Raw genomic sequence first — 21,937 nt, forward strand, 5'->3', positions numbered from 1 at the left:
GACTGTGGGGGCCCTGCCTCTTTTTTTTTTCCCCCCCTTTTTTCTTTTTTTTTGAGATCTGGTGAAGGAGCCGTTAGGCAGGACCTCTCATTCCACAAAGGGCGGAAGAGTCCGAGAGGAAGGGAAGGAACAGGTGAATTTGGGTTAACCTGCAGTTTCATCAGAGAGTAGCCGTGGTTCTCCATTCTGCCAGTGCCCCGTGATACTCAGAGCACCCCCACATACACACCGAGGTTAACAAGGCACAACGATTGGCTCCATTGTGTGAGTGAGGTCACAGGTGAGGGAGAGTCGTGCACCCGCAGAACTCCATAGAAAAAAACAGCCCCAGCACCCCTTGTCTTCCTGTGCTAAGAAAGGGTGCCAAGGGCCATGTATAGAACACACCTGAGAGGCCCAGGAAGAGAGGTGCGCGGGCAAAGGGAGAGGTTTCTGAGGGGGGAGAGGCCTGGGGGGAAAGCTGAGCATTTATTGAAAAAATGTATTAAAATGGGAATCATGCCATCAACATACAGCGTGACTCCAGACAGATGCCCTGATTCCTCTGGGGATCCCTCCTCCCACCTGGAAAATGGCGCTGGGAGAGCTGTCCCAGCGACACGGTACCTGTGCCTGTGCAGACCCACCCCTCTACGGAAACCTAAAGGCGAGTTTGCATCTCCACCCAGAGCCTCGTCTGCAGGGGTGTGGCCTTAGGCAAGTCACATCTGTGAAATGGGAACAGTAATTGATGTACCTCATAAGATGACTTTGTGCTAATAATTACAAAGGTGCCCCACTGGGGTGACATGGCTTGGCATCAGGACTCCCAGCTTGGCAAGCAGAGTCCACACTGATTTGGAGCCCTCATTTGCCCCCTTCTTTAGGTATCTTTGTGCAGTGCACGGACCGCCCAACGATACCAGACAGCCCTGCCTAGGGAATTTTTTTTAATTGACTAAAATACAAGACTTTCCAGAGCAGGAGCTTCGAGCATTGTACTGAGTACCTCTCTGTGTTCTCTGTGCATATTTGTGGAATGAGCAAAGCATATAAGCAAAGTTGCGGTGAGGACCATTCATTCCACAAACATTTATTGAGCACTTACTGTGTTCAGGCAGGCACCTTGCAAGGTACAGAGGGCACAGCAGTGAACAAAGCAGACAGGTGAGCTGCCCTCTGGAGCTCACATCCTAGGACAGGAGCAGACAACACAACAAAGAAGCATGAAAACAAGAAACTAATAACCAGTTTGGAGAGTGGGGGTGGGGTGTCTATTTGATAGGGTGGTCTGGTAGACCTTCATGAGGACCTGTCCTTTAAACCAAGTCCTACAGGATCAAAGTTGCCCACTATGAAGGGCCTGGGAAGAACATTCCAGGCACAGGCAGAAACAAAACACACATTCATACGTAATAAGGACGGCTAACAAGTATTGAGCTGTATGCCAGGCTCTTGCTGTCAGTGTCTTAACTCCTTGAATCTCTGCATAATGAAGAGGAACTATAATTATGCCCATTTTATATACGATGAGACTGAGGCATGAGAATTTGCACAAGTGGTGAGCTGGGCACCGAGCCCACGTGATCTAGCTCTGGCGTCTGCTGCTGGCCCTAGACCAGCTTAAGGGCTTAACAAGGTACTAGCACAAAGTGGTAGTTGCTGGTGCTTATTGAACACCTACTATGTCCCTTCCACTGTGAAGCACCTTTCAGGTAGCAACTTATTTAATAAATGGTAGCCATCGTATATTAAGTCAGAACTATGACTAATCATAGCCTCTGACTCAGATGGAAGCAGTGTGTGCCACCGTGCCCTCCCCATCCAGCTGGGGGGTGCTCGCCCCTGCGGCTGTACACATGGGCGTCCACACAATCCACAAATCCGGGCACACCCTGAGGAGTAATGCCCATGCTCTTTAAAACCCAAGCCTGGGTCAGAGCGCCTGGTGCCCTCAGCAGCGGGGCCACGGCAGAAGGCAACGCCCCTCTCTGCTAGGACCGCCAACCCAGCAATTGGCTCCAAATCCCTCCGACCCTCCTGATCCCTGACTCCTACTTTCGGGAAAGAGGAGGAGAGACTGGAAACCGGGCATCAGGGCTGGTGCGCTAAAGCAGAGCAGACTGCTCCCGCTGCCACGGGGAGAAAGCCAGCTTGACCCACCTTGGGACTTCTGACCAAGCAGGCCACGCTCCAGTGAAAACAATAGCTGAGCTGCAGCTCTCAGTGCAGACCACAAAGCTCCCAGGTCCCTTCCAGGCTCACCGTGGCCAAGGCAAGATGCCAGCCCGACTAAGAAATGGCTCTCAGGATAGAACAGCGAGTCAGAGAGAGGCAGAGGGAAACAAACCCCCTGCAAGGCTTACAGTGCATCACCTTGCCGGTCCCTAGATATGAATTTGCTGCTAAAGCTCGAGATGCCATAGGAAGGGGCTCTCCAAAGAGACAGGACTTGGGCCATGGTGGACTCCGCCGGGGGTGGGGGAGCTGGGGGGGGGTGGAGGACAGCCATGGCCCCTGTCCCATTCTAGAAAGAATGTGGAGCAAGTGATGCCAGGTGACTCCCAAGGATGGTTTATAGAAAGGATTCTTCTCTCTCTGGTCTCTGTCTCCCTATTCCATTTCGGATGATCGCCCTTCAACCCAGCTGCCACGCCATGAGGAAGCCCAAACCAGCCCACGTGGAGAGGTGCCCCTTCTGTGGTCGGTTCCTTAGAGGAACCCAAGCCCCAGCTGACCCTGCCAGCCAGCACGTCACCCCCGCTGACACGGAGTGGGACCGAGATGTCCCATCCCCAACGAGCCCAGCCCACAATGACCGGCCCAGGAGCAGAATCAACGCATGTGTCATCTTAAGTCCCTGCATCTTGGGGGGAGTATGTGGTGCATTCGATAAACGTACAGCGGGCGCCCCAAAACGGTCATCAAGGTATAAACTCAAATGGTGGACGTGCCGTGAGCCCTTTATAATGTAGTGAAACACAACACAAGATATGAAGGCCGAGAGGCAGGTGTGGCTCCAGCCCCCTCGCCCTTCCCCTCTCCATTAGTGTACCGTCCGCTCTTTCCAGCTAAAGTCCAGTGTGTCTGCGCCAGGCCAAGCTTTGGGCTCAACGAAGTTAGTGCAAAACAGTGGGTCCAGCAGACACGAAGCAGCTGCCGCAGAATGCAGAATTCCGGCCTGTCACAGTTTGGGAAAGGAGCTGGCGGGGCGGCCACAGCTGTCCGCACAGCACGCAGTGTATCCCTATTAGGAGTGCCGTGTGGAGAAGTGCCTCCCTCCCGGGCCAGCAGCGACCTGGAGGGAACAGAGATGGGGATGCCCCACTCCTCTACTCTGGCCTGCCACTGCTGTAGAGTGTCCCACAGGGCCTGCCTCAGGGTTCCTGGGTGGACCGCAGTGGCCACTGGGCGCCCACCCCGTCTGCGGGGGCTGTCATCGACCTGGGCCCCATGGAGGCCTGGAGCTGGGCCCACCTCGCAGCTGGGTGGGGGCCGACCCTGAGCCGGCAGGGCTGGGCGCCAGACTGCTTGGCTCGTGGGCCCAAGGACAACTGTGTCCACAGATAACCAGGTCAAGGTCCAGCGTGGTCAGCGTCCTCTGAGAACATGCTGTGAGAGATCAGGAGAAGGGCTGAGTCAGAAAGCTTCAGGAGGGGGCAGCTGGACCCACGGACAGGGCACTGTTGAGATTGGGGAGGATGTGGCATTGGAAGAGGGGGACATCACAGGTTGGGGGAGCACAGAAGTGGGGGGGGGACACTCATTGGCACAGAAACGCATAGTGCAAATTCCTATAAGACCATGCAGGGTAGGCGACAGGGGTGGCTGGGGGGACCTCTTGCCCCAAACTAAGGTCAGTGGATGTCTGACCACCCCCCCAAGCTCCATCCTTTCTCCACCTCTCCAGGCCTGGCCACAGACAGGAGGCTCAGGGTCCAGTCCCCAAAGCCTTTAAAAACACCTCTGCAGCAGGAGGCCGCAGACGGTGCACGGTGCTCACCCAGCAGCTACCCCCTAGTTATCCCCGTCCAAGCCCACCTCGGGTAGCTCATCCCAGGCATCCCAGAGCTCATCTGAGGCTGATCCGTGAGTCCAGCTGCTGTAGGTGTTCATGGACACCAAACGGGATGGTGGGCGTCCACATCCTGTGATGTCCATGGCAGGCCGGTTAGAGGAGAGAAGGGGACCCCCCAATTCCCACCTACCACCCCGCCTGGAACCTTGGAGACCTCCCACCCAGCAGAACCAGACCAGGGCGGGGATATGGGGATTGCAGAGACCTAGAAGTCCTGAGACCCCTTTCTGTAGACCGGGTTCCGCTCTAAACCTCAAAAAAGTCAATTAGCCTCTCTGGGCCTCATTCTTCTCATCTGTAAAATGGGTCTTATAAATTCTAGCCCAGAAGATACGGGGGATTACGTAGGTGAAAGTGCCTTGAGAGAGTATAAAGTGCTGATATCAGACATTGGACACTGTGGTGACGGAATAACACATAAATTTGAACCATATGAAACTGCTAAATTTGCCAGGTCCAGAATTACAGAATTTAAGTGATTTCCTATCGTTCACCCTAATACACTGAGCATTTTCAGGCACCAGCCACTGTTCCAAGATTAACCTGAACCTCACAAAACTGCTTGGGGTAAATATTATCACTCCCATTTTACAGACAAAGAAACTGAGGCCAGCACGGCAAAGTTTGCTCATCTAAGATCCCACACTGGTGAGGGTGAGAGCGGGATTTGGGCTCAGGGCTCACAGGAGCTGCGCCCCTGGAGAGCTGGTGTCTCTCCGCCCACAGGGGGACCAAGACTTACGCCAGTGTCTCCACGTGAGGGCACTTTCTCAGGCTGGCGGCGAGCTGCTGGGCCCCGGCGGCCGTGAACTTGTTATACTGGACACTAGAGAGGGAAACCCATCCTGGGGTCTGGCCCTTGCTCAGGGCCATCAGGCCCCAGACCAAGGCTGTCCCCACGCTCTCAAAGAACAGCCCTTCCCAGCCTGGCAGCAGGAGACCCCTGCAGTCCCCCCAAGCCACAGACCCCTGCCACCCACTGTCCACACTCACTCCAACACCCGGAGGGACACCATGTCTGGAAGCACATGTGCCAGGCTCTCCGCTCCCACATCACAGATGCTGTTATTGTACACGCTGCAGGAAACAGAGGTCAGGGTCCATGGGGATCCACGCCCAGCCAGATCCTAGGCCCATTTTGCGGAGGGAAAAATGGGCCCAGAGTCCAGGGAAAGCAACAGGAGCAAGCGGAAGCAGCTTCTTGGCTGAGACTTCCCAAGTTCAAATCCCAGCTGCAGGGCTCGCTGCCTGTGTGACCTTTGGCCAAGTTGCTTAACTCCTGTGTGACTCAGTTTGCTCCTCCAGAAAATGGGCACAATAATCTTGGGGAGGAGTAAATGAGTTCATGCTGATGCAACACCCAAAACAGAGCCTAGCAGGTGGAATGACAATCCTAGCTGCAGTTATTACTACCTCCTGGTGGGGGTGGGAGGTCAGTGAAGGTTATATGAGTTACCGCAGATGGTGTGACCAGCACTGGGGCATAGTAGGGGAGAGAAAAAACCAGAGCCACTGGGCCAGCGTGGGTTTCTGCGGCATAGTCCCAGCTACCATAAGCAGCATAGTCAATAACGCGATGGGTGTCGCCGGTGCCCGCTGAAGCTATATACTCAGGAACAATCATCCCTTTAACATGTCAGGTGCCCCTGTGATTCTCATTTCAAGGCCATGACTTTGCCATGACTCAGCCTTGAGGCTACACTGCAGGGCTGCGTGTAAAAGCAGCAGGTCTATACTGCAGCAGAGCGGATTTAGGCTGACCTCCAGCATCCCCTGATGTCCCAGGTTGGCCAGGACCAGGGCTGGAACCAGGCGGAGCCTTTACTTCCTGGGTTGGGTCTTAGAACCCAGGGGGCTTCCCCCTCCTCCCACAGACAGAGGATTCTTCCCATATTTCACGGATGCCAAGAGGTACATGTTCACATCTGAATGTCATTGAGATCCTGGGGTGTCTAATCATCAATGAATGTCATGGTTTAATTAGTAACATTTTCTAAAGTGTCAGTCAGATCAGATGTTGCCCCCACATGCCCCACTTGCTTCTCTATTCGTAATGGGAAAACTCCAAAAGCCCCCTCCAGACCTACAAGGGTCTCCCTGCTTAATTTGGCCTCCCCTACCTCTCCTACCTCGTCTCCTACCCTCTATCCCTCGTTCCCTGTAGCCAGCCACAGTGGCCCTTCTGGCAAAGACTCAAACTCTTTCCTACCTCAAGGTCTTTGCATCTTCTGTTCCCTCCTCCTGGAATGCTTGTCCCTGAGCATCCCCCACCCACAGAAGAGAGTCTCCTGACCTCTTTGATGAATTCAATATTCCCCGTTGTACCCTCTCGGGCCCTTGTTAGTTTCCTCCCCAGCGTGAATCACTATTTAAAAATACTTTGTTTGTACACATGCTTATTTATTATGCAAGAAGCCTGAAGACAAGGACTATTTGTTTTGTTCATAGCTGTATTCCTAGCACAAGTACTGGCCCATAGTTGATATTAGAGGTAATTAGATGTCTTGCACAAGTCTAGGGAGTGCCAATCACATAGACTATGATTTGCACAATACACAACCAATACAGCTGTACATGGTGACCCTGGTTGGAATGATAAAGGGTGGATTCTTCAATAAGAAGAATGAACCAGATACCATCTCCTCTAGGAATGTGACTCTGCCTGTCCTTGGTGGGTTATGAGGAGGGAGTAGGAAAGCCTGGCCAGAGAGGAGAGCTGGCAAGGCTGAGCTGCATGGCTGGGGCTCTGGTCTGAGCTCCCCTCATCAGACCCGGGACCACCCCGGGGAGCCAGGCTGGAAGTTATCAAAAGCCAGAAGTGCTATGCCAAGGCCTACCAGAAGGTGGCAGTGCAGGCACTGTGTGAGCTGCAAGAGCCCGCCAAGGCTGCCTGTTTGAAGTCAGCCTTCTAGAAACGGTCACTGCTGGACTCCAGAAAAAGCCTCAGTCCTGCCATCCCCTGGAGAAAGAGGGCCAATATTTACTGTGCACTAGAAACAGGCATTGGGCCAAGTGCTTTCCATAGGCCACTGGGATGGTCCCCATTTTCCAAACGAGTAAGCAACTTTCCCAGCTTGTCAGGTGCATCTCCCCAGGCCCTGCTATCCTCTTGTTTGGGGCCTTGGCGTGGCCCAGCTCCGGGGGGGGGGGGTATGTTCATATTGGATTTTAGGTCAAAGCCCCTCCCCCCAACCCCACCCCAGCCCTGCCCCTAGTTGTGCAAGAAAAGCAAGCAAACACAATACCTGGCAGGGATTCTCTCCAGCCCCAGCCCTGGGCTCTGCAGCTCTGGCAGAAAAGGGGGCTCTCCACCCTCCCCCAGCCCGCCAGCTCAGTGTGGGCCCCACTCACCTCAGCCTGAGGAGGGATGAAGCCAGGGAGGGCAGGGCCTCGGCGAGCTTGCAGGCACCCACATCAGTGATGCTGTTCTGGGACAAGCTGCAGAGACACAGCAAGGGGAAGGGCTCAGGACCCAGTCTGATGGCCTTCCCTATCCATGCCCACCCAGCTGGGACAGAGCTGAGGAACGCTCACTTCCCCACACGGTGGCCTGAGCAGCAGCAAACACATGCCTGTCTACCTGGAGGAGAGACACAGGCAACATGCCGATTCTTAGTAAATACAGATGCTGTCCCACGCTTGGCTGCGTGGGATGTGGGAATGACAATACAGAGAGAGCTCATGTGTCCCCCACACCTGTTCAATGATTCGATGGCATCCTTCTCTTCCCTTGGGACCACATTTCCACCCTAGACTTGAATACGTGTTCCTATTATTTGTTTAACGTCAGGTCTGTTTTGTTTGTTACTGTACTCTTGTGCCCAGCATATAGTAGGTGCTCAGTAAATACTTACGTGGATGGGAAAAAGACAGGAAGGAAAGGTTGGAGAGGGAGGGAGAGACGAAGAGAGGAGTAGGGGAGAGAGGGAGAGCGAGCTTACCCACAGCATCACCCAGAATGCTATAACACTGGGGAAGTCTCAGGGTTCTACAGTCAAAGAAATCCCAAAGCGAATCCTTGCAACCATCCCAAGCCAGTTAAGAAGCGGAGTGTGGACAGGCTTTGACAATCCCCTCTACATTCAGTAAACGATCATGCGAATCCTCCCACATCTCATCCATCCACTTCCCAATACCCAGGACAGTTGGTTGGTTTTTTGAGCCCAGCGTGGGGCTTGACCTGAGCTGAAATCAAGGGTTGGGTACTTATCTGACTGAGCCACCGAGGAGCTCCTTTTTTCTTTCTTTCTTTCTTTCTTTCTTTCTTTCTTTTTTTAAGATTTTACTTATTTATTTGACAGAGAGAAATCACAAGTAGGCAGAGAAGCAGGCAGAGAGAGAGATGGGGGAAGTAGGCTCCCCGCTGAGCAGAGAGCCCAATGCGGGACTCGATTCCAGGACCCTGAGATCATGACCTGAGCCAAAGGCAGAGGCTTAACCCACTGAGCCACCCAGGGTCCCTCTTTTTTCTTTTCTTTCTTTCTTTCTTTCTTTTTTTTTTTTTTTTAATAAAGATTTACTATTTTGATGATGATGTTTTAGTAACACATCCTGGTCCATTCCTCCTCCTGCACCGCCCGGCAGAACTTTGTCTCATTAAGCGTTATTTACGTTCATCACCGTGTGCTTCATAATCACGGATTTATCTGTTTGCTTGTTTACTAGGAGATAGATCCCTGAGGTCAGGGATCTTTGATCGCTCTGTTTAAAGCAGGGTCTCCAGGACCCCGAACAGTGCCTGCCCATAGCAAGGTGCTCCTTCGGGATCTGCTGATGAAATTAACCAATGAAATGACCGAGTGCGTGAGTGACCGGAAGAACAGAACGCAAAAGTCCGAGGGCGGTTCCAGCACTCACTTGAGAGTCTCCAGGGCCTTCAGCCGAGGGAAAGTGGCTGACAGCTGCTCGACACCCTCATCCCCGATCTTGTTCTCACTCAGCGAGTCCAGGCTGCGGGTGGAATCGGACGGAGGGGCCGTCAGCGCACACCCCGGAGACCAGCGGCCTGGCAGCCTCCTCCCATCCCCCCCCTTCCTTGGACCCACCATAGACAAACTGTCAAGAGCCAGCCATGGGACGAAGTTCTCACTCCCCACAGACTCGAATGCTTTTGTCCCCACTCCCCCCACCCCCAGCCCCATGAGCTCCGGCAACTTCCTTAACCCTCTGGGGACCACAACTCTGCAAAGACCCTGCCTCCTCCTGGCGGTGCCAGGAACAGCATGAGAGCCGGGCGAGGGAAAAGAGGTTTCAGAGGTCACAAGGGGACTCAACCTTCTATGTTCTTGGAGATTCTCTCATCTGCCCTCCCTTCCCTGCAGTGGGGTCATGTGGCCATTCCCACCAGCCACACGGAGGAAGCCGCAGGAGAGGGGACTCGAGGGAGGGACAGAGAAGGTCCTCCGTGTGCACCGTCCCCAGGGGCAGGGTCGGGAGTTATCAAAACCAGAGGGTGTCTGCGTCCGTACTCACTCCAGATGCTGAAGGGAGGAAAAGGCCTCGAGGATCCTCACCAGTTTGGGAAAAGCCCGGGGGCCTGAGACGGAGCCCAGCCTAGAAGGCAAAGGACAGAGGTAACACCCCCAGAACAGTCAAGGCTCCTCAGTGAGGTACCAGGGTGGGTGTATGAGCCACAGAAGGCAGGTCCAGTCTGAGACCCCTCCCCCCGGCCCCTCCCTGCTTCCCCAGTGCCCCTCCCTCCCCCTTGATCCCCACCAGATGGCACCCCAGTCCCTTCTGCTTTGCCAGACTTCACCAAAGCCTCCCTAGAGGCAGCTGGGCTCCAGCCCTGGGGAAGTGGTTCCCAAACTCTAGCCTGAAGACCACCACCAGTCTTGAAAAAAATGGCTTTACTTATCTGCCATTACAATTTTTTTTTTAATTTTTTAATTTAAAAAATTTTATTTATTTTTTTAAGTAATCTCTACACCCATCGTGGGGCTCGAACTGACAACCCTGAGATCAAGAGTTGCGTGCTCTACTGACTGAGCCAACCAGGCACCCCTGTGTCATTACATTTTAATAACAAATGAAACCATTTATAGAGGACTTACATGCCAGACACACACCAGGTCCTTCACTCAGAGTAGATGTCATTTCATCCTCACAACTCTGAGCTAAGGGCACTTCTTAACCCCATTTTACAGATGGGGAAACCAAGGCACAGAGGGATTAACTAATTCACACAAGGTCTCACAGTGTGGATCAACATTTACACCCGACTTCCAGGGAATGAGAAAAATAAAGACGGTGGAGGGCTGTTCTGTTCTGCTTTTAAAATATGGCTAAGTGGACTCAACGTCCGTTTAACTGTCCTTTTATTCTGAAATTGCGTCCTCTGGGGCATTTCCTGCAAGAAAATGTTCCTTCTTTGATAAAATTATGGTGCCAGCAGGAGTTATTGTATCAACCCATTTGATAAAAATGGAAAGGTGGTAACTGCCGAGAGTCCCTCAAATTTACTCTAAAATATTCTCTGTCTTTGCAATCTCAAAGTCTGGGAACCGTGAACCTTCGTAAAAGGTCACGAGGGGGGAGTTCGATGCCTGATTTGAAGCTGGGCCCGACCACGTGGCCGCTGAGGGACCATGTGGGCAAATCCTGTCAGCTCAGTCTTGGTCCCCGCAGCATCTGGCCGCAGTCCTATGAGCTTGCCGGAAGGATGACAGCGTTCATGCATCCGACACTGACGGCTCGCCTCCTGGGGGCCGGGCCCATATAAGTCTATCCGGGACAGAGCCATGAACAAAACAGACAGAGATCCTGTCCCTTGTTCATGGAGCTGATGGTCCCGGGGGCAAGACAGATAATCAAAGAAATCGGTCGATTATCTGGCGTGGGAGATAAGCAGTAATTCAGAGACTAGGATGGTGGCAGTCGGGGTAGAATGGTACTTTCAAACACGGGAGCATTTAGCTCGGTGGAAACGAGAAGGAAGTGAGAGACTAGTGGCGTGGGCCGTGAAGGTGTCTGGGGAAGAGCATCGTGGGCAGAAGGCAAGGCAGTGCAAAGGCCCAGGGGTCAGACCCTGTGTAGTGAGCCTGGAGGCCAGCAAGACCCTGTGTAGTGAGCCTGGGGCTGGAGTGGAGGGAGCATGGAAGGCAGCCCAGAATATAGAGGGTACCTGTTCAAGGGCTGACCCAGGGAAGGACCCCGTCCCCCCCCACAGAGCACCTCACGGGTTCTGAGCAGCCAACAGGCCTTATCTCCAGGCCGTGAGGGCCTGCGTGGTACCAGGCATGGTGGCTGGCAGTCACACACCCAAAATAGTACTTTCCTTCCTTCCTTCCTTCCTCAGAACTTTCTTGGGGCTTCTGGCCTCCGGGTGGCTAGTGTCCTGGTTCTGGGCCGTTTCACCTCACGGCTATTGTTCCCCAGAGCACACTTCCGACCTCAGCCTCGGGGCTTTTTAAGCTGAAAATAATTCAGAGGCAGAAGGGGCCCTTGGTGATTGTTTTCACGCATTTCCTCTTTCCAGCAACATTTTTAATTCTGCACAAATGTGGCACCTTGTCTCTGTTCAAAACCAGAAACGCTTGCTTTTCCTGGGGTCCGGGGGAGCGGAGATCAGGAGGGGCAGGGAGCTGGTGGGTGACCAGCTGGGGACCTTGGGCAAGCCACTTAACATGGCTAGGCCTCAGTTTTCTCATCTATAAGACGGGGCAGGCAGTGACCGCCTCCCAGAGCATATGTAAATTGCACTGTAGGTGTTTAATAATTTCTTCCTAATCGTTAGATGATTTTAGATCTCTAACATGGATCGTACATGAATTTAGTTTCTTCCTTTGTTGGAGCAAGAGTCCGGCAACCATCAACCCTTTGGTCACCTTCTCCAGAGGGTCCCCCTGGCCTCCCCACCCCCTGGCCACCACGGGCCCCCAATCACAGCAGGGGGTAACTGTCTGTTTACACTAAAGTTCAGGCTCATTGAGGACAATGGCCTCAGTCCATGGATTCTGTCCACTGAATGAATGGGAAGGCGGATGTTCACCGGTAAATGGGCCACTTGGTATCACACCCAAGAAGCCCCAGCCCCAGCCCTGGCCAGTCGATCCCCAGATGCCGGAAACTGGCTTCCAAAGGGGCGAGACAATAGGATAAGAATGATTTTGAGGGGGTTCCTGGGTGGCTCAATCAGCTAAGCATCTGCCTTTGGCTCAGGTCATGATCTCAGGGTCCGGGATCAAGCCCAGCGTCGGGCTCCAAGCTCAGCGCGGCGGAGTCTGCTTGTCCCTCTCCCTCTGCTCCTCCTCCCACTCTCTCTCTCTCTCTCTCTCTTTCTCTCAAATAAATCAATAAAATATTTTAAAAAATGATTTTGGGGACCTATCTCCATGCCCAGTGGGATGGGCCCCGCTAATAACGGCAGATAAGAGACCTCACAGGGACCCAAGACTGTTCACTCCTCTGCTTACGCAAACTCCAGCTTCTTCAGGTCCCGGACGGCAGGGAGCTCTCCAGCTGTGTCTTCCGAGGAACTCCTTGTCCTGGAGAGAACGGGCAAAGTCAGCGGACAGCAGGCTCTTTGCCTGTCCCTGAGCCTCTACAAGAGGGATCCAGGATGCCTGCCTCTGGGCCCCCAAATTCCTGGGGAGGCCTGCCTTCCTTGGGGGATGTTGTTGTCCCCTGTTAAAAAAAATATCTCAGAGGGTGCCTGGGTGGCTCAGTGGGTTAAAGCCTCTGCCTTTGGCTCATGTCATGATCTCAGGGTCTTGGGATCGAGCCCCGCATCGGGCTCTCTGCTCAGCGGGGAGCTTGCTTTCCTCTCTCTCTCTGCCTGCCCTCTGCCTACTTGTGATGTCTCTCTCTGTCAAATAAATAAATAAAATCTTAAAAAATATATATCTCAGAATAGGGCGTGATGAAGGCCTTCCTGTGGGTTTCATGGAAAAAAGCCTCGGAGCAGGTGCTTACCAAACCCAGGCCCAGGAGCACACAGTACACACAGTAGGGGGTCCAGCAACGGATGAGGACAGAATGAGAAACAGCTGCTCCACAGCCAACTTTCTCTGCCTTCTAGACCTTCCAGCCTTGCCACCTATCCAATGGGGACAGTTCTGATCCTGGCTGCCTTGAAAGGTGGCCATCCGTGTCACTTCTGTCACTAGATGCAGAAGGCAACCTCTCTACCCTTAGCAGGGAGTATCTGCCTGGCTCTAGCTGAGGACGAATTGGATTCATGATGGCTAGTTTTGAATGGCACGAGGTAATGGGTCCTGGCGGCTCTGCCCAGGGGGTGCCTACAGTGGGAGATTCTGGGTGGCCTGGGGAGAGCTCAGGATGTCCCCAAGGAGAGGAGAAGTACCAATGGCAAACTTAACGTTGAGTCCTGCCTGTCCTCCACCTGCATGGTCTGTGCCATCTCTCACACCCTCTCCTCCTCACCTCTGGATCTGCACGAGGTTGCCCAAGTCTTCCACATCTTTTGGGGAGTTGGCCTTGAAAGGCTCGATGGTGAACTTCTCCTCCACTGCCTGGAGCAGCTCGGTCTCCCCACGCTGCTGTAGAGACTCCCACAGGCCCACCGTGTCACTCAGCGAAGCCCTGCGGAGAAAAGGCCTCAGACCCAGGCACAAGGGCCGGGCTAGACCATAATGGAGGGGCAGCTCCATGAAGGAACCTCCTACCTATTCAGACACTGTCCTCAACTTCATCCCTACCTCCTCCAGGAAGCCTTCCATATCCACTCCAGTTCCTACTGATGCCTCCCTTTTTTCAGCCCTCCCAGTGGTTTGGTTTTGCGTTTTGCTTTGGCTACCAGGGAGCTCAGGGGTGAATCCTTGGTTGAACCAGTATAATGGTACAGGACTTCATAGCTTGGGTGAAGTATATTTGCGGGGAAAGTGGGAGATATTTTCTGCAGATGAGGCTGAAGTGATCAAACAGATCAGAGAATAATTTAGATGAGCCAAGTTAAGGAATCAGAGGGATAGAATATGACCAGATGCAAGTTCTAGGAAGACTGCTCTGATGGACAGTTGAAGATGAAGCAGAATGGATACTGGTTGAAGGGCTGACTGGGTGGCGTGGTTGGTTAAGTGTCAGATTCTTGGTTTGGCCTCAGGTCATGATCTCAGGGTCGTGAGGTCAAGCCCCATGTCTGGCTCTGCTCAGCGTGGAGTCTGCCTGAGATTCTTTCCTTCTCCCTCTCCCTCTCCTCCCCCACCTCTCTAAAATAGAAAAAAAATTTTTTTTAATTTAAAAACTCCACAAATATGGGTGGAAGACACTGTCCTTCACGGGTTGTGTGACCTTGGGCGAGCTGCTGTCCCTCTCTGAGCCTGGATGTCCTCATCTTGAAAACAGAAGGCATCCCCCCACCCGGCGACCGTACATTCTGACCGAGACCCCACCGCGGTGCCCAGCGCCAGGACCAGCGCCAAGACCACAGCAGAAGCGCTGCCCCCCCTTCCCGCACCTGAAATGGGTGACACAGCGGAGTCCCACGAGGCTCCCCAGCCCAGCGGGGTCGATGCCAGTGCTGCGGAGGTCCAGGGAGAAGTCTCGGCCGGCCGCCTCCAAGGCGCTGTGCAGCACATAGGCGTTGGGCGGTGTGAGCCGGGTGCCCAGGAAGGAGAGGCGGGCCGGGAGCCCCTGCACCACGTGCTGCCAGAGCCCAGCATCCGCAGCCTCGTGGGCACAGTGCAGCAGCTCCAGCAGCCGCCCGGCCCGGAGCATCCCGGGCTGCAGCCGCTTCAGGTACCTGCTGAGCACCTTCTGCTTCCTGGCCCCCACGGCGGCCCCCGCCGGTCCCGCCAGGGCTCCGAGGCCATCGGCGTGAGGCTGGAAAAGCAGCCCAGCCAGGAAGCGTGGCACGCCCTCCAGCCAGTTGTCATACGGCCTCTTCTTCCTTGGGGTCAAGGCCAAGTACTGCGGCAGCTCCTTGTCCTTGATCTCAGTGCTCAGAGCCAGCCACACGGCTCCCAGGAAGCACTGCAGGAGGAAGCTGGAGAAGGCCAGCTCCGAGTCCGGGGCCCCCGGGACAGGCTGCACCAGGCCTCGGGCCACGGCCCAGGCCCTCACCTCCGCTGATGGGAACTGGCTGTCCCTCAGGGTGCCACGGTGTCTGCGGCCCAACTCCCAGGCCAGCCTGGCCAGTCCCTCCAGGGCCCCCGGGGGGCTGCCGCGGGCCGCAGGGCTCAGCAGCCCCACATAGAGTCCCGTGAGCGTGGAGGGCAGCTCGGCCTCGCCACCCAGCCCCAGGAGGGCCTCGGAGAGCTGGCACACGGCCCGGCACACGGTGGGACTGTGGCTGAGGCTGAGCAGGAAGGGCCGGCGGCGGAGGAGCGCCAGGGCTCGCTCTCGGCGCTCGGTACCCCCGACGCGCTCCAGGTAGCGGGTCACGTAGGTCTCGGCCTGCTGGGCGGAGAAGCCGGTCACCTCGAACAGGACGTCGGCCTTGCTGAGGCTCTGGGCCAGGCGGCCCCGGGGCCGAGCCGTGAGCAGTACAGTGCAGCCTCGCAGCAGCTTCCGCTGGAAGAGCCCGGCCAGCAGCCCCCGGAAGGAGTGTGGCTCTGTGGACACGGGTCCGCCTGCGCTGTGCAGGAGGCCGTCTTGGCCTTCAAGGCCCTCGAAGGCGTCCAGGATGAGCAGAACCCGGTCGGGCCTCCTCGAGACGTGGCTGAAGACCTCGTCCGCGGGCTGTGGCTGGGGGCCCAGGCAGAAGAGCAGATCCTGCAGGCGGTAACTGTCCCCCGCGCGGTCCAGACAGTGGCAGGGGAAGTAGAAGACGAAGTCGTACTGGGGCAGCTGGCCGCAGGCCCAGGCGCGGCTCACTTCCCGGGCCCAGCGGCTCTTCCCCTGTCCGGCTTTACCCAGCACGGCGATCACCTGCGTCTCCCGCGGCCGCCGGCGGTCCCCGGCAGCCAGCAGCACCTCAGCCAGACCGCCGCGGGCCAGCTGCCGCTCCGCCCAGTCCGGGGTGGCCAGCTCCCGCTCCTGGCTCTTGTCGCTGCTCCTCTCCAGCCGCGCCCTCACCAGCTCCACCTCCACCAGGATGCCTTCCGGGTCTGCGGGCTCGGCCTGGTACTTGTCCCGGAGGGAACGGCAGAACTGCTCCACGCTCTCTGCAAAGGCCCAAGGGTGTGTGTGTCTGTGTGTGTGTGTTGGGTGGGGACAGTGCTAGCAGCAGGCTGGGCCATCACCAGCCCCACGGCCACCACCAGCGTCTTGGTCCCCACCCGCTGCCTTGTGACGCAGACTTCATTCATTCATTCATTGACTCTCACACCCCTCACTCACTTGTCTTCTCCCTTCCTTATCTGCCCCTTCATTTACTCCCTAAGCTCCTTCTTAAGCACCCTCCCTCACTACAGAAAGTCCCTGCGGTGGGGGGCGGTATTGAGAGTTAAGAGAGTGGAATCCGTATATCTGGTTCAAATCCCAGGCCCATAGCTAATTACGGAGCATTTTATGGACCCTGCTATGGCTCCAGGGGTCCCCCAGGAGTCCCCGCTCTGCAAAAGGGGGATGATATTAGGGCTTTTTTTTTTTTTTTTTTTTTTTTTTTTGTCACATGCATGATTCCATGTATCTGCTTAGAAGAGCTCACAGACCAGAGTGAGACTTGGGGCTCGGTCCTGGTCTCATGATCCCACCTCCCATCACCCCCGTGCCCAGAGTCAGCAAAACCAGATGCCACCCCCACCTTTGGCCTGGGCTTACAAGGGCGGGACCTCCGCACACATGATTTGCTCACAGAAGGAGCAAAGGAGCAGAGACGTCCCCAGGGCACAGAGAGTCCGCCCCCTCTCACTCACCAGGCCATTTCGGAGGCTTGCTGGAGACCTCATGAGTCGCCAGGCCCTGGGTAGGGGACTTCTGGTCCTCTGCAGATGAAGAAATTTGGGTGAAGGGCGTTCCCCGGGGACCTTCCTGCCTCGGGAACATTCAGTCCTCTCCCAAGGCAGAACCAGCGGGTGGGGAGGCTGGGGGCTGGGTCTCCCCCGAGACAATGGTCAGAAGGGAGTGACCTGAGGCTGTATCCCACTCAAAGAGGCCTTTCTTGGGCCAGCGCTGCTTTATAAATTTTAACCCGTGGTTTAAAAAGCATAGTACCTATGTAAAAACGGAGAATTTGCAGATTCTGCTGACCATTCAGAAGGTCTGGCTGCACTGGGTCTGGTTTCGTGCCCAATGGCAAGCAGCGGAAAGCCAGTGGTCCAGTTTAGGTGGAACATGGGTTCTCCACTCCCTGGAGACCACCCTGCCTTGTTTTACCTATAAACACAGCCTGCCTGTCCTTGTGGACAGCTTGGCTCATGGACCTGATTGACATGATGCCTTCGCCCAGGGCCTCTGTCCTGCTTCCTTTAACTCCCACGAGCCCCCAAGGGTCCTTACCTGTTGTATTTGCACGGGAGGTCAAGGCTGGTTCTGGCATGCCAGGAAGGTCAGTTGCAGACGGAGCAAAGGGGCTGGTGGAGCCAGGCCGATCTGGAGACTTGGGGAGGCTCTGCACAGCTGGGCCACTGGAAGAAAGCACTTGGCTGGCCTGGGGCATGTCGCCTATATTGGGACAAAGGGAAGGGTCAGAACAACCAGGTATCTACCCCGGGCCCCACTTGGGTCACCCCTCGATCCCAAAGGAGATCAGTCTCAGCTTGGGAAGTCTGGGGAGGAGACTGGGGAACTTCCAAAGGAAGACCTCTCAGGACAGGACTGAGGAAAGAACTCTGGAGTTACACCTAGCTCACCGCGACTTGGTTTCCCCATCTGTGAAATGGGCACAGTCTGTTACAGTAACACTCATCGTGCTCTGCAATCAGTGCTCATTGGCCTGGATGTCAGGTCAGGCATGTTCCCTTGCTTTGGGTCCACCAGTGCCTTCTACAAAAAAACCAGCCTCCAACGTTTAAAGGGTGCTCTTGGCTAGGGTGACAGTCTCGCCCACTGACTTCATCCTCTCTCCCAGCCCTGAGAGCCCAAAGGAGCCTTGCCCTGGGCAATTCACAGCTCCTCAGTGGGGGAGGTCAGCAGGGACCAGCCTGCCGATCAAGAAAGAAGGTAATTCCAAAAAAGCCACGCAAAGAGGCATACAAAACCGCTCACCACGCTAGGCTAAGAGAGTGCAGAAGAGCCTCCGTGACTCTTGTAAGCCTCTCATTTCGTTTGACTTGTGAATGAGCAAGTATTGATGTGATTTTTAAATATAATAAGGTTTAACACAAAGGGGGAAAAAAGGCAAATCTAAGGCTTAGTGGGGGAAAGAGATAGATACATAGAAAGTTACAGCCCCTGAGTAGGTCCCTCACCCAGACCACCTCGGGGACCTCTGCTCTTATGCTTTTGATAGATGGGAAAGGGGGTCAGAGAAGTGTGTTCTGGGGAGGGAGGATTATGAGAAGGTGTCAAATGCTTGGGGTTGGGGGAGGACGGGGGCAGGGAGTGTTCAGATAGCCACAAGAGGGGGCAGGGTGGGGGAGGCTAGGTCTCGAACACTTACCTTGATAGATGACCATACTGGACACCCCTGTCCCAGGCCCTGAGATCTGCCAGAGCCCCTGGGGCAGAGAGGGGAGGCTGGGGACAATCTGAATGGGTCCAGCAGGAAGGCACCCCAGCAAGGAACTAGAAGGGGGCACTGCAGGAGACAAAGTCAGTGAGCACCAGTGTTCATAATCCCGTTCTCTGATTCTGCAGTTAAGACCTGACTCTCTTTCTAAAGGGCTCCACTGTCCCCCAGAGCAGCAGCTGTGTCTGTCCCCAGCACCCAGCAGAGTGAGCGGGCAGATAAGGTGCTCAGCTCATCGCTGATGGACGAAGATGGCTGCTGGGCAAACACCCTCACGGGCGGGGATTCCTGGCTCTATCTCCCAGGGAGGTTTCCTGTGGAGGCACATTCTCGGGCACAGGCTGAGCTGACGGGGACCCTGAGGGATGGGACAAGCTGGGAGGGATCTGGGTGGCACCAACATGGGGGGAGGGTTCCTGTCCCTGGTGGGCCTTACTGTGGCCACTTTTCAGGCACCCCCCGGGAGGGAGGAACCCCCCCCCCCCCCCAAGTCCCTAATATACCAGGCATCAGGACGGTCTCCTCCATCCAACTCGGGCTGGATTCTGGCTCCTTGTTGAACACAGCAGGAGGTGACAGGCAGGGCAGTGCTGAGGAGTCGCTCACTGGCCCCACCAGGAACGTGCCAGTCACCATGGGCACAGTGACGGGCTCGGCTGTGAGGAAGAGGACCACGTTAGATCTGGGGGACCATGGGTGGGATCTGAGGGGGCGTCTGGCGGGGCCCTTCTGGGGAGGATCGCAGAAGCGGAGTGGATCTCTCTCCTGGCAGTTGCAGGGAGCTCCTGTTCTCTTCCCAGCCCTGGGGGAAGCTGTTCTGTCGGCAACTTCCCTGTGCCAAGCAGCCTTCCACCCCCCCCCCCCCGGCCCTCTCCCTGTCACTGGCTGTTGGGTCAGGCCCCTACCACCTTCCACAGCCAGCCTCTGAGCCCCTGGGGGGACCTTACGAGGCCCCAAGCACTCCCCAAAGGAGGCAGGATCTGTCCTGTGCTGTCCCATCTGAGTGGGGCGGTTTCTCTCCTCCCTTTAGTAAGCAGGTTGAAGAGGATAGACATTTGCTTCTCCCGTCAGACTGGGAGCTCTCTGAACACAGGAACTACCTCTCTATCACCCCGGGGTCTTCACAGGCAGAGCTCCTGTCTCCCCCATCAGACTGGTGGTCTTGGAAAGTAGGAACCCCGTCTCTCCCATCAGACTAAGAGATGTCCGAAGGCAGGAATCGCTTCTCCATCGTTCTGGATTCTTCAGGGGCGGGCTCCCAGTCTCCCCCACCAGATCAGAACTTTCTGAGGGCAGGGACTAGGCTTCCCTCATTAGACTGTGAGCTGCTTCCTCACTCTGGGCCCCTCGGGGGCTAGGGTCCCCACCTTCTTCGCAATAACAGCTGAGAGGGATGAGAGGGGGTGTGGAGGGAGCGGACGCAGCCCCTGGTGGGGGACGGTGAGCCTGGGGGAGGGCTCTCGGGAGGCCAGAGGGCGCTGGGTGACCAGCTGACCCTAGGTGACGCTGCCCTCCAAAAGGAGACGTGTGGTCTGGTCTGGAGGGGCAGTGGAGTAAGGCAGAAAGTGGGGCCTCAATTCTGACTCAGAATTTAAGAAGGGGTGTCGGTGGAGAGGCTTTGTAGAAGTTGGATCTTCCAGCGGCCTTTAAACGGCAGAGCAGGGGCAACGGAGTCATGACCGAATCTTGGTTTGAATCCCAGCTCCGCCTCTCACTGGCTGTGTGATCTTGGACAAGTGACCTCCCCTCTCTGAGCCTTGGCTTTCCACTGCCAGTTCGTTCATGCTCCTGAAGAGGCTGGCTTCCCTGCCTCGCACTCTGCACCCCCCCCTCGGTGCACCCCACCCTGCTCACCTAGCTTCCTGTGCTTCAAGTCCATGGGCAGCTCCTCTGGGAAGGCTGCAAAGAGAACATCATGGTCAGCCGCCCCAAGGAAGGTGTGGTCCCAGCCATGAGGGGCCCATGAACCCCAGTAGCCCCCATGGCCCGGCCTTTAACGGCTGGGAAGTGGCCCTGCAGCTCCCAGTCCCTCCCCTTCCCCTGACCCTTGCCACCCTGCTTGCCTGCTTGTGCCCAAACCCCACCTTGAAGACCCAGGGGCAGTGAGGGACTGGAAGAGGCAGAACCACAAAGGGGACACAAGACGATTCTGAGTTTAGGAAAATAAAAACAAAAACAACAACAACCTGCTTGGGGTCCCTCCCTAGCCCGGTGGTTTTGCAACAGAGCCTCTGTGAGCCTTTTTTTTTTTCTTTAAAGATTTTATTTATTTATTTGACAGAGATCACAAGTAGACAGAGAAGCAAGCAGAGAGAGAGGAGGAAGCAGGCTCCCCGCTGAGCAGAGAGCCTGATGCAGGGCTGGATCCCAGGACCCTGGGATCATGACCTGAGCTGAAGGCAGAGGCTTTAACCCACTGAGCCACCCAGGCACCCCACCTCTGTGTGCCTTTGATCACTCATCTGGGACACAGGGGCAGAGCTTCCTACTCTGCAGGGACGAATGGAAAATCGGTGAGCTAAGTATCGAGCAGTAGCACACTAGCGGGGAAAAGTCCTACGCGCCCCTCAGCAAGGGGCTGCTTAAATCACGGTTCACCCACCCAGCGAAATTCCACGCTGAAAGAGAATGAGAATGCCAACGGACCTACGGGGAAGGGTACTGGTGTCTGCGGTTTACTTTGAAATGTTCCCAATAAAAAACAAATGGATGAGTGCATGGATAGTGGGATAGATGGACGGACGGACAGAGGTATGTTAAGGCAAACATTTGCAGTATGATTCTTTCACCTTTATTTCATGTTGCAAAGCTTCACAGTAAAATGCTGGGGGAAATACCTATCAAATAAAATGAACAAAGCAAGCCAGCAAGAGGAATTCCCTGAAGGGAACCAGCCAAGTAGGCTGTTTTCAGGGAGGCGAACTGAGGGCTTAGGGGACAGGAGTGGGAAGGAGATTTTTTTTTTCCCTTGCACCTTTTGAATTTTTATAGCATGAACCTGCTTTATCTGTGGACAGATCAAGTAATAGGTACATGTCTGATATGTGGTCTGGAACGTAGTAAGCTCTCACTCGTCTGTTCAACCCATTTTATAGATATTCGCACTCGGTGGACATTTACTGAGGTGCTACTGGAGGCCCTGTGCTAGATCCTGCGGGTGTAGTTCATGAGTAAGGAAGACAAGATCACGGTTCTCGCAGCAGGGAACCAGGCAAAAGGCAATACATTTTAAAAAGTCCAGATGGTGACAAGTGCTAAGGGACAAGGAGATACACACACAAGGTGAAAATCAGCAAGGTGATCCATGGGGAAAGGTAGTCAGGGAAGGCTTCCAGGAAGAGGTGACATGTTAGCCAAGACCTCAAGAA

General features: G+C 55.2%; 1 protein-coding gene across 8 annotated transcripts in view; it reads right to left on the bottom strand.

The window, feature by feature from the left end:
* Positions 1-2,921: 2,921 nt before the first annotated feature.
* The window catches only part of CIITA (class II major histocompatibility complex transactivator), a 52,789-nt gene continuing 33,773 nt past the window's right edge, over positions 2,922-21,937 (bottom strand). For 5 of the 8 annotated variants that reach the window (XM_045072282.1, XM_045072283.1, XM_045072286.1 and 2 more), the window contains 15 exons: positions 20,424-20,468; positions 19,073-19,225; positions 18,501-18,638; positions 17,399-17,563; positions 16,816-16,884; positions 14,475-16,122; positions 13,442-13,600; positions 12,472-12,543; positions 9,530-9,610; positions 8,915-9,007; positions 7,409-7,495; positions 5,051-5,134; positions 4,800-4,883; positions 4,021-4,127; positions 2,922-3,591 (listed from right to left, as the gene is read on the bottom strand). In XM_045072282.1, the coding sequence (XP_044928217.1) occupies positions 4,052-4,127; positions 4,800-4,883; positions 5,051-5,134; positions 7,409-7,495; positions 8,915-9,007; positions 9,530-9,610; positions 12,472-12,543; positions 13,442-13,600; positions 14,475-16,122; positions 16,816-16,884; positions 17,399-17,563; positions 18,501-18,638; positions 19,073-19,225; positions 20,424-20,468 (2,954 nt within the window). In that variant the 3' untranslated portion in view covers positions 2,922-3,591; positions 4,021-4,051. Of the gene's footprint in view, positions 3,592-4,020; positions 4,128-4,799; positions 4,884-5,050; positions 5,135-7,408; positions 7,496-8,914; positions 9,008-9,529; positions 9,611-9,975; positions 11,471-12,471; positions 12,544-13,441; positions 13,641-14,474; positions 16,123-16,815; positions 16,885-17,398; positions 17,564-18,500; positions 18,639-19,072; positions 19,226-20,423; positions 20,469-21,937 lie in introns of those variants that run through there. The other 3 variants (XM_045072285.1, XM_045072288.1, XM_045072289.1) reach the window with 3 other exon arrangements.

The sequence above is a fragment of the Mustela putorius genome, unplaced genomic scaffold, assembly GCF_011764305.1.
Source record: "Mustela putorius furo isolate JIRA1106 unplaced genomic scaffold, ASM1176430v1.1 tig00004007_pilon_pilon_pilon, whole genome shotgun sequence".
NCBI classification, from domain to species: domain Eukaryota; kingdom Metazoa; phylum Chordata; class Mammalia; order Carnivora; family Mustelidae; genus Mustela; species Mustela putorius.